General features: G+C 38.7%; 1 protein-coding gene across 7 annotated transcripts in view; it reads right to left on the bottom strand.

Moving 5' to 3' along the window:
• Positions 1 to 12,010, bottom strand: part of PLCB1 (phospholipase C beta 1) — a 346,674-nt gene that overhangs the window by 61,490 nt on the left and 273,174 nt on the right. For all 7 annotated transcript variants that reach the window (XR_014943800.1, XM_085541097.1, XM_015857085.3 and 4 more), the window contains exons 24-30: positions 10,449 to 10,581; positions 9,972 to 10,025; positions 8,477 to 8,696; positions 4,691 to 4,871; positions 3,116 to 3,192; positions 2,935 to 3,024; positions 99 to 156 (exon numbers count right to left, since the gene is read on the bottom strand). Coding sequence is in view for 6 of the 7 variants with exons in the window: in XM_085541097.1 (XP_085397223.1) it covers positions 99 to 156; positions 2,935 to 3,024; positions 3,116 to 3,192; positions 4,691 to 4,871; positions 8,477 to 8,696; positions 9,972 to 10,025; positions 10,449 to 10,581 (813 nt within the window). In the remaining variant the exon portion in view is untranslated. The remainder of the gene's footprint in view (positions 1 to 98; positions 157 to 2,934; positions 3,025 to 3,115; positions 3,193 to 4,690; positions 4,872 to 8,476; positions 8,697 to 9,971; positions 10,026 to 10,448; positions 10,582 to 12,010) is intronic.

The raw sequence follows: 12,010 nt of genomic DNA on the forward strand, positions 1-12,010 counted from the left end.
ACATAGAAGCTTGGAATTTGTAGTGTAAAACAGAACCTAAATCATGAAAGGTGACATTTTGCACCCAAAATGAAAAATAAACATACAGCCTGACATACCCTTTTTATGTATTGCACCACCTCCTGGATATATGATCGAATCATTTCTGTCTTCTCTCTGGAAAAAGCAGTCAATAAGTTACAATAGATCACAAGATCACAAGATCACATCAACATATTTTAATGCCCCCAGCTTTCTTCAAAATGTTTTGAATGTATGGTCCTGCCCACTGAACATTTTGTCTTTTCCTTGCTGTGCTTTGTTTTGTAACAGGCCACAGCACTGTTGTATGAAGGGCTTTGATTTCCCCATGAGATACTGCACCAACACCTCTGTTCCTTCACGATAATTTATTTTCCCCATAGGGTAGTGCCATATCTTCAAGGTGATAGCAGCATTGTTTAGGCCCAATTGTCTGCCTAGGGGAGTGCACACAGATACACACTGCCACATTGTGGTATTTGTATAGCAGTGAAATAAACTGTCAGTGCATAGATGCTACTGCTGATGAAGGACTCATCTTCGGTCCACAGCTTTACCCCTGTAAACTACAAACAGCTCAACTTGAAAGAATTACTTAGAAGTGACTCAAGTTAGACAGCAATTAGATAACATTTAGTCAAAGACAAGATCCCTTAAAAGGATACACGCACATATAACAACATTTTGTGGATACTTGATGAGATTCAGGACAGCGCTCTAAAAATTAATTGTCTAATAGTGAATTGCCATCTATGGCATTAAAATTTGATGCTTCAAGGTAGTTACACAATCACTGGTCACGTGCAGAATTAGAAAAAATTATTATGAAAAATTAACATAACATTTCCTCTCTCTGTATTTTTTTTTTCCTTCAAATTTTCTTAAGAAAAGCTTTATTGAAGCAATAGTCCAGCACGGGTGACTCAGACAGGATTCACCAGAAGGTCTCACTACTCCCTGTCCAACTGCCAAAGTGAGGACAAATGGCGTCACTTGGCAGAGGAAAGCCAAGTTTCCCATATTGCTCCCATCTTACCCATCCCAAGGGCTCTCTAAAAAGCCTGGAGAAAGAAAGTTCTTGGGAAAGAGGAGGAAAAAACAAAAAGGGAAACAAAAACGAATTTTCTCTTGTCTGTTTCTGAGCCTTTCTCACTAGTGTCTCATTAACCTCTCAGCTAGCAAATAATTTCCTATTGCAATTGACTTCACCGCTATGATATTTTTGTAACAACTGACCACATTATTCTTATGAGTGCATGCTATTTTATCAGCTCTAACCATATTATTTCTCCCTTTTATTCTTTTTTCCAAAATTTTCTCATTTTGCTGTTATTTTTATAAGATATTTCTAAATTTAATAATGATTCTTAAATTATTCATTGTATGAGTGTAGGGAACGTGACCGCAGAGGAAAAGGAAAAGGCTGTGGTTCTCAGTGCCTTCTTTACATCTGTTTTTAAGACTCTACACACTATCCTGGAAGTATGGGATGGGGAACAGAATAATCCACAATTCAGGTGGAAGCATTGAGAGATTTGCTTCTCCACCCAGTCTGTCACAATTTCTTAGGGCCAGATAAGATCCATATGAGAGCACTGAGGGAGCTGGTGGAGGTGATTGCCAAGCCAATTTCCACCATCTATCAACAGTCCTTGATCAACCAGAAAGGTCTCAGAGGACTGGAAACTTGCCAGCATGACTCCTATCTACAAGAAGTGTGGGAAGGAGGATCCAGGGAACGATTGGCCCGTCAGCCTGACCTCAGTGCCAGCAAAGGTTATGAAACAGATCATCTTGAGTGAGATCGTGCACAGCACATATGGGACAACCAGATGATAAGGTGCAGCCACCATGGGTTCATGAAAAGCAGGTCCTGCTTGACCAAACTAATCTCCTTCTACAACCAAGTGACACACCTGGTGGATCAGGGAAAGGCCTAGGAAAAATTACTGCTCTGCAAAGAGTGGTCAGGTGCTGGAACAGGCTGCTCAGGTAGGTGATTGAGTCACCATCTCTGGAGGTGCTCAAGAAACATTTAGATAGGGTATTTAGGGACATGGTTTTATGGGGAAATATTCATGGCAGGTGGATGGTTGGACTAGAGGATCCTGGAGGTCTTTTCCAAACTTAAAGATTCTGTGAAATTTTAATTCCTCTTCAGAGTTACTGAAATAAAGATTGGTAACAAATAATATCCCAGCAAACAGGCAAAGATTAAGATGTCCCATTTTCTTTTTGTGCAGCTTGCCAAAACAAATGAATTAGGACAAACAAACCTAGATACTGAGCCCTTGGGAAGAACATAACCAACTTGCGTAATTCCAGTTTTTACTGTCTGGTGGTTCACAGACACCACACCCTCAGAGCTCAATTATTTCACCAGAATTAAGTGCACACTTCAAAAACTGCCATTGAGGGAGAGTCAGTAGCACTGCACTGGAGGGGAATTGACCACAAAGCAGAGCAAACCCTCCCCTGTATTACTGCTATTTCTCTTAGGTAGCAGCTTTAAGATGGTTAAGATAAGAACTTAGTTAAGGTAAAATCAATGCCTTCAGGAACTGAAGTTGCTACATCTATTTATAGTCATACGCAGTGGAAAAATATTCAGATTAGCAGCTTCTTGGTGAATAACTCCATCAAGTCACTCAAAGGCATGTCCCTGTACCACACATCAGCACCTCTGTAGCTCATGCAGGCTCTCAGTGTTGGTACAACAGATTAGATTAGTTCCAGGAAATTGAATTAATATCAGCGGAAGTAAGGCAGACTCCACTGCTCTGGTGAGGTATTGCAGTCTGACTAAAAGCCAGCTTCGATTTAGTGTTGAGACTTTTCTCTGATTTTTCCACTTGTGAAAAATCCTGCATCCTCCTAAAATATGTAAGGATATGAATGTAGGAATACACTTACTCTTCCATTTGATTTTTATCCTTAGATTTTGCTTCTGTGATCTTCTCCTGCCTCTTCTTGTCCATTTTTTTCTTCAATTCTTTCTTTTCTCTAAAGCATAAAAAATAAAATTAGTTTCAAAACGAGTCTAAATCAAAACCATAAAAAGAGGTAATCAATTATAAGTGGAATAGCACCTTACTTTTCACATGTTTCCTTCAGTTTCTTTAGCTGGCTGTTCTGACATTCCTCTGCTACATCTGTCAGCTTCTGAATGAGCTAAAAAAAGAATTCCAAGAAAGAGAAACACGTATTTTCAGGTAAACAGCATACATGCATCTAAGATTCCTCAAAAATCTGTGGTAAGTCACATGAACCAGATGAATCAGAAAATGCATAGTCACGTCTATCTAATCCTTCGATAAAAGAAGAAAGACACTGAGAACAGGCTCTGCTCTAAAATAAATCAGAAAGAATCTCTCATCTGCAAGGGAGATTTAATATGGAACAAATATTAATTCCAGCAGACTTTTGAGGTAAAAACCATCTGAATATTTTGTGTTAAAAATGAATTTATCATGATACTACCTAGCTGGATTATGTATAGAATGGGACTTGGCTCTGGGAACTGTCATTTCCCATTTTGGAATGAGGAACAACTCACAGTATCAGCCCAATGATGTGGATTCAGAATGTTGTTGGTTTTTTTTTTGTTGATTTTATTTTTTATTAAAAATAAAAAGTAAAATCCCTGTGATTCAGGCAACAATTTTTACTTGAATGGGAACTCTCTCTCTGCAGCACAGGTAACCACATCTATGAACGAACACTGGAGCTGCTCCTGCTGGGTAACACCAGAGTCACATACAACTGATGATAAACAGAGCACCACTTGAGAGCGTCAGCTCCAAGCTATGATCCGCAGGACAGGATTTGTGAGAAGGCCTTGCTGAGCAATTGCCAGGCATATCACTCCTACCGCCTCCTTTTCGGATGGCAGGACAGAGCAGAAAAACCCTTTCACACAACAACAACAAGGTAAAACATTGTATAATTTTAAAAAAAGTGTGAGATAGGATTGGCTGGAGCTGAGAAACAGTTTGTGCTCTCACAACACTCTTTAAAAATGTTCTCTTTTGCCTGAGAACATTCATCAGCTTTAGCTGCCATCTGTCCAGGCTCCTCTACTGCAGCCGAGAGGGCTATGATCTTGCTATAGTTGTCAGCCAAACTCCAGCTGTAAAAACACAAGCCGGCTCAGACTGATACCATACACAGATTATGACCTGTATCCCCTTGAAGTATTCATCTACAGTAGGAACACTCTTAGGCATAATTCTATGCCCTGGAGAATGTTTGAAACTATTTTCATTTATTTATTTTATGGTGTTTCTATTTATTTTCCAGCTAATTCAGCCTTCTTTAGTGTTGTACATTGGAAAAAAAAAAAAAAAAAAAAAAAGTGGCAGAACAAAATGGGAACATCATCCAAAACCTGCAGTAAACTGAGGCTTATGTAACTAGAGGTAAGCACTCGGTTCCACAGCAGTAATAATAAACCTGCTGCCTTTCTGCTTTTTATCCAAGGCCGTCCAAGTACATTAGAGGTGTCGGTGACAAAGTGACACAATTCCTTGGAGTTGCAGTGGATCACAAGGAAGCCAAGTTCTGAAATAGACTCCAAGAGAGAGTAAGCCACCCTCCACTCTAATATCACACTGGTTTCATTACTAACCCAGAGACCGCTAAAGAAAAGCAGAGGCTGCAACAAACGTACCAACTTAATGTGCTCTCGCTTCTGGTACTTTTCACTGTAATACTGCTCCTGTCGGAGGTTTAGCAGCTGCTGCTGTTGCTTTTCTTTCAGTTCAACTAGCTTCTGGGTCATTTCAGAGTCAAGGGCAGCCAATTCTTGTTCAATAGTTGATGAACCATGGTCTGGGCTGCCCGTTTCAGATCTGTAAAGACACACATACGCACTGGCTTTAAGTCACTGTGTCTGTTCTGCCCCGTACCTAAAGCATGTTTAACACATAATTCATCAGTAAGTTTCTGGGCATCACATGCATGGCAAGATGATGATTTTAGTTGTGGTAAATCCACCAATATAAGCTTTTAGGGGGAAAATAGTGTTGTTACTAATAGGATTTGTGTTGCTTTTAAACCTTGTATTACAAACCCGCCATGGTGGGGTGAACCAGGCATAGTATAAGTGAGCTATAAATACAACTGCCAAGATTTCCCATATAAACATTTGCCCACAGAACTTGTTTACCCACTTCCAGGCACCTAACTTGAATTTCAAAGCTTCACAGTCCTCAGCAAAAATGTTGAATGTTAAGTATTTTCAAAACAGTCTTCCTTGCATATGCTTAGCAATAAATTTAAAAGCATAACTTTACATCTGCATTTACAAAAAAAGCTTAAAATGGTTAGGAGCATTCCTTTATTTAGTATTTTCTCCCCCCTTCAGGAAATACCATGCATAGCACACACAGAGGAAAGTGCTCTGTGGACTCCCGACTTCAGGAGGAAACTTAACATCCCAGCAGGGAATAAGCCTCAGAAAGGCAACATACAGGAGCAAAGAAAATAATGTAAGGAAAAAGCTAAAAAGCAAGCACTAAGAACTAAGTTGTTGGTATTTTTTTTTCTTAAGGCAGAAGAAGTACAGATGTAATGGTGAAAGGAGACATGATGACACTAAATTGCTCAAGGCAAAAGTAAACAGCAGAAGCAGTATTTCAGGCCAGCAGTAAATTAACTCAAGAAAAACATTCTTAAAAATATGATGATGTTGTGTCTCTGTTTGGCTGCTGTGTTTATTGCTGTACTCAGGTGTTAAACCAGTTGCCTGGGAAACCTCAGGAACCGTGCATGAGATGGACAAAACAGCTGAACTTTGAACAGAGGGGGCTGACTGAGAAAAAATGAGTTTATTGCTCAGACATTTGCGAAGATTACAATATAGAGAACTTGCTGCACTGGCTGCCTATCTCCTCTTCCAGGGTTAAGTTAGCAGTTGCTGTCAATTAGTATAACTTCAACTGAAACAATGTGAAGCTGCTTCCACGAGTCTGAGGATATAGAGCAAGGCAGCCTATTTGCATTTCTTGTACTGTTATTGTATTTGAATATTCTGCAAAGAGGTTAAGTGGTATCAGAGTGGTAGGTGGGGATAATTTACACACAGAGCCACCAAACAGCACTGATGAATATTTATTACCAAATCATGCCATTACACTGTATGCTTTCAAGCTGATATTTCTCTTGTATTTTTGGGAAAAAGAAATGGGGCTAGTCTCTAAATGCTGGCTAAAATACTAAGACTGTCTTTTAAGGGACATGATTATTAAACTGAAACTTCAAAACTGCACCAGCATAATACTTGTGTTTGTGTTCAGTAGATACTGCAACTGTCCCACAGACATTGGCTTTACTGAATCTTGGCCCAATTTTGGACACAGGCATGAAACACTGATTGTTACTGATCAGAGACAACATACTTGTATGGGAAGAAGTGCTTTGTATTTTGCAGTTGAAGGTAAACAGCTAAAGTTGTGATTTAGAACAGTAAAACCTGCCTTTTTCCCTGGGAGACAGTATTCTATTAAAAAGTCTTCTGCTTGAGAGAATATGTACTTGCAAATCTGAAAAGCCTTCAATACACGCTCCTGCTCTTTAAAAATTCAACGTCAGATTTTTTAAACTTCAGATATCTCAGTATCTGTACATAAAACTACACATCTCTGAAATCACTATGATGGCTCCACGCAGCAGACTGCAGTACTTTATTGCCTGATATTATGAATGATTTATGGTCAGATCATAACAAAATAAAAAACCCAAATCCTTTCTAGTCAAAGACAGATGAGTCACTCTATTTATTCAGTTTGTTCTTTCTGCAAAAAGTTGAATAGAATATGCCAGAGAAAAAAAGTAACATGGTATTATTTAGTCTGCCACTACCTGTCACACAAATTGATGACGGAAAATACAGCAAATAAATATCACTGTGTATGCAGTTGGCAGCCAGTCCTTAAGGTATTAAATGAGTAAGCTCCTTCCTAGGGACAAGTTATGGTCTGAATCACAGTCACTTGCAATTAGAGTACAGCAGCAGTAGCCAGAGCATGCTTGCACATTTTTCTTCAGTGGTCCCTACCAAAAGCACCAAATAATTTTTTTAAACACTCATTCAATGTCTTTGTGTTTAAGAACTGCAGCTATTTCAATTCTATGCAAAACATAAAGGGCTTTTTTTCTTATGATCACTTTAAAAAAAATAGATTGTGCTAGACTGAAAAAGATGCGCCTGTGAAAAAGAAAAAATTAGGATGGTATCCTTATCTGAATGCCATTCAGTTTTAACAGTATTAGACACTACCTACATGTGCATTTGTTCTGCCAGGAGTTAAGAATGATCTTTTGCAACACACAGTCCCTTACCACGTGAATAAGAGAAGAACTGTGGAAAGATTAATGAGTCCCTACAGCCAAACATTTCAAACCAATAATCACAAATATGACACCCCTTTATTACCTAAGCAAATAATATAAATTGATATCGGCACACCCAAAGACACAAGGCAATGAGAGACTGAGTAAGAGAGGCAGAACAGAAAGAGAGTGCAGGCACAGGCAAAGCAAAGCAATCATTAAGATCAAGTGGTCAGGACCAATCACCATTTAAACTACAAATGCTACTAATTGTCAAGTATTTCTTTCACCTAACTATTGGTCTGATCATTTCTGTTGTAGCACAACTTTTTTTCCAAGGTTCTAACATGGAGACAATGCTTGCCATCCAAAACTTCAGAATACTTGCTCTAAACACAAACAACATTTGGGTCTTGCTCCACCACCTGGCAGCACACTGTGCTTGCCTAGAGAAAATCAGTTGCTCATTTTCAGCATGATGATTGTGTGTCGACTGCAAAACTCTCTCCTTGCTGCAAAAAAGGCCTACATCATAAAGCTGCATTATAAAGTGTGGGGCAGAAGTTTCAGTACTGATGCTGATTTCAAGCAGTACCGAACTGATATTCCTTCTAAAGCAGGTCAGGATGGGAGATAATGGGGTACTGTGATAAAACATGCTAGAGCTGATCTGATTAGGAATGTAAAATGCATTATCCTGTTAGGTTTCAGTTCTTTCACACCATGTTTTGGTTCCTAAACTGCACCAGTATGCAGGGGAAGCTCAATGCCACCATCTGTGATTAAATTCACCACCTAACTACTGGCAGCTGTTGCCCTTCCAGCTGAATCACCTACTCATAGCAGAGATCTAAGAAAAGTCCCAAGATAAATATTGTATGATCTTGTTTACGGGAAAAGAGCTTTAAAATTGTGAACAACTTATCTTACTTTTGGCAGAGAAGCAGGATATCAGAGAGGGCTTTTTATCTGATGATTTTCATATCAAAAACCTGACATCATTTTATCTACAAATCTTCCGACTTGATTCTATCTACAAATCGTCCTTGTTTGATTTCTTCTGAGCTTTTAGAGTCACCTCCATATTAATTGTCTATCATAAAAGAAGGAAAACTGCATTTACCTTTTCTTACTGTCTCTTTTTGCTGTTTTTTCTAAAACCGCTCTTCTTCTCAGATAGTCATTCTGGATTTCATTATACTTTGCAGTGTGCTCTTTGATAAGATCAGTGGTTTTCTTGTGGTGCCTCTTTACAAGGTCCTTCATTTCTTTGTAGTGCTTCTTCTGAAGCTTAACAAATGACTTCTGTTGTTTTAGCTCTTCAATAGTCTGTGCTTCCACTTCTACAATGACAATAACAAAAGCAACTTCAATTTTCTAAGAACATATGATTTTAATCAGAGAACACAGAAATCACCATCAGCTCAAATGAAACAAAGAACAAAAGCTGGCAAGTGAAATGTGCTAGCTTAAACTAACCAAGCAGAATTCTCTGAAAATAAGCTAACCTGACTGAAAATATAATGGCAAATTCAATTAAGAGTAGGAAGTCAGTTGGAAGCCAAGAGCACCAACATGACCAGCAAAATAAAAACCATGTACTTTCTTCCCTCATCCCCTTCAGATGCAAAAGACTCGCATCAGCCTGACATGTAACTATACCATCTCACACAGATACAATCACCGTCTTTTTTGGTAGGAACTGCACTAACACTTCAGGTCTGCCTTCTCTCTGGATGGGTCACACAGCATGATGAACCGCCTTTACAAACAGCTGCCTGCCCTTCTGCCTTGACCTGGGCACTGTCTTTGTGCAGCTGTCCTGGTATCATTATGGAATTCTGGGAGTGATTTCACTTCTGTCATGATGGAGACTCATGGTCAGTTGTCTGACACTCCAGCAAAGTTCAGCAGGCAAATGCAGTCCAGGGCTGTCACTGTCCTGCTTTGTGAACCCAGATCACAGCTCAAGTTCAGTGTCTGCTAGCACAGCTTGTACATGCTCACTCCAAATCAGCAATGAAGAAAAAGCTCAGAAGGGGAAGAAACCAGACTGAAGACTACTTTTTAGACCTCACAAAAGATCAAGTGTAAGGAAATGTAGGAAAATTAATTAAACAAACAAACGAGTTAGGAGATCTGCGATCTAAAATCTGTTTCCAAGATGAAGGATTCCCAGTTGCTAAGCAGGGTCAGTTTGCTTAACCTAACAGTGTAATCAGTGTAATTTCAATGTTGTCGGAGAGATGGGACCACTGCAAGTATAGTGGAGATAAAATGGGTTCAATACTACTGACAATATTCAGTGCACACAGTTAGTTTCTGTTCAGATAATAGTGTTTTGCTTTTCCTGGGGGGGGGGGGCTGTGAGAATGCAACAATGGAATAATTCTTAGAAATTCCATGTAGGCACCCAACAGCGATCTCAAGAAGCCTGTGCTCAAACATTTAATAGCACCACCGCTGAGAAAGAAGACATGTTATGTACATTTTCTATGAGTTAATGCAGTCACAACCATTCAAAGGAGTGTCTGAACCAGACTGTCCATTTCACAGAAAATAAGTTTCTCTTGGCAAGAAGTCTATCATTTGTACAGTATAATCTGTATATTTAATACCTGTGAGGACACTCTGAATAAGATCTTCTGTCTTAGCAGGTGCTTTCACCAAACCTAAAAGTAAAAGAGATGAGTGATATCAACTCCTTTAAAACAACAGCCATTACTGTGTAACTTGAATGTAAGTTAAACAATGGTATGTGATATAGGACATATACTGATACAAGTATTTATTAATTATCTGAGAGAAGAAACACAAAGACCACCACCACACTTGTCTTATTTACGAGGATGCTATTGGACAAGGCTATGAAGTCTTCAGTAATTAAACTATAAGCACTGTGGATTAGCATCCATTTATTATACAAAATAAATCAATGCAGAATATACCACAAAAGCAAAATCAAAATAATAAAACACCAAATAAAATGTTGCTCTTGAAATGTAAAGTACATAAAAATTAATACCCAGACTTATTTTGGAAAGACTATTTTCAGTTTACTTTGCTTGTTTGTTTTTTTGTATTTCTCTTCTTACCTGGTGTTGGTTGGCTGTGGACAACCTGAGTTGCTGGTTTCGGTGTAAGAGAGGCAGTGTGATTTACTCCATTCTCTGCTGGTGTTGGCCTAGGTTCACTGTTAGCTTCAGATGGTGCATCTCCATGGTCCACCTGAAAATACAAGAGGACTTACATAACTCTTTCCAACTAACAGCCTTAAAATTTTCTAGATCTAATTTAGCCTACTTTACGATTGTAAGAGTCTATAAATGTTAACTACAAATTACTTTTAACAGGAAAAAAAAAAAAAAAAGGTACCTTTAAGAGCCACAGTAGCCCAGGCAGTACATTTTTGCAGGGTAAATTTCAAGAAGAAATAGAGCATGTATTATTCTTTAGAAATACTTTAAGTGGGTATAACTCATCAGGGACATTTTTCAGTACAGTATATATTAACTGCACCAGATATGAAATCTGTTTTTTACTGAAAAGCACCGTTCTCCGCCACAAAGCTTTTCTAGACATAATGGAGAAGGTGGCACAAAAATGCTGCTTAGATTCTTGCTGTGAACAAAATGAGCATATAAAATTACTTTGAAATTTCATACATCCACAGCACAATCATTATTCACCCTTTTTACAGCACAGAGACATCCTTCTGATTCCCAAGATCTTACATTCTTGTAATTACACTCCAAGGATAATATGTAAACAGTACTTCCATCCTGCTGCATAAATTCACCTGTGGTATCCAAATATTTAAGCATTTTCTACAAACCTTTCTTTCTTTCTAGTTTCCTAAAAGCTCAGGCTTACTCCACACACTGAACATCTTACAATTTCCTTCATGGTCATCAGGTTTGTAAATGATAGGGCGAGCACCCAGCACCCAACAAACTGAAGGTCACTGAAAGCAATTTTACTTTTGAAATGACCAAGCCCTGCTTCTTGCCATCCCTGCAAGGGGCCAGTTGCCATGGTGTCTCAGGCTAGTCTTGGCTTTGTTCTTTCAGTTGCTCCCATTTCAGTCTTTGATGGTAATCACATTACATGCAGAGGCAGGATACCACAGTTGGTGGTGTTTTTTTTCCTCTTGATTAGTCCACACTTGCAAAATATAAGCCTGCACTGCATCAATTGAGACAAAACATATTTTGATCTGCTTTGTGCTGCTACTGCTGCAGATTTCCTTCATCTTGGCCCTCACAACGCAGTCTATGTTGCAAAAAGAATGGACTCAACAGCTTATTTCTACCAGAGTTACAGGAGAGAGATTCTGCAGTCAGAAACATGATGTCACTGAAAACTAATGCCAAAAACTTTACTTCTTTAAAGCAGAGGTGACTGCAATAAAATAAGGACAAACATGACCTAGCCAGCATTTCTGACAGTAGAACAATGTCATGGGCAAAAGCTGGAGCTGTGACCAACACATAGAGGCATGGTAATCCCCTCAACTCCCCTTAGAAAACATTAAAATACATTTCTCACGGGATGCAATCCATTAGTGTGACAATATATATTCATATATATAAAAATCAATATTTATCTATTGAAATTTATCTATCTATTTATCTATAGATCAATATTTATCTATCTA

Source organism: Coturnix japonica, chromosome 3 (assembly GCF_054131305.1).
Source record: "Coturnix japonica strain WE chromosome 3, WE-NBRP24, whole genome shotgun sequence".
In the NCBI taxonomy this organism is placed as follows: Eukaryota; Metazoa; Chordata; class Aves; order Galliformes; family Phasianidae; genus Coturnix; species Coturnix japonica.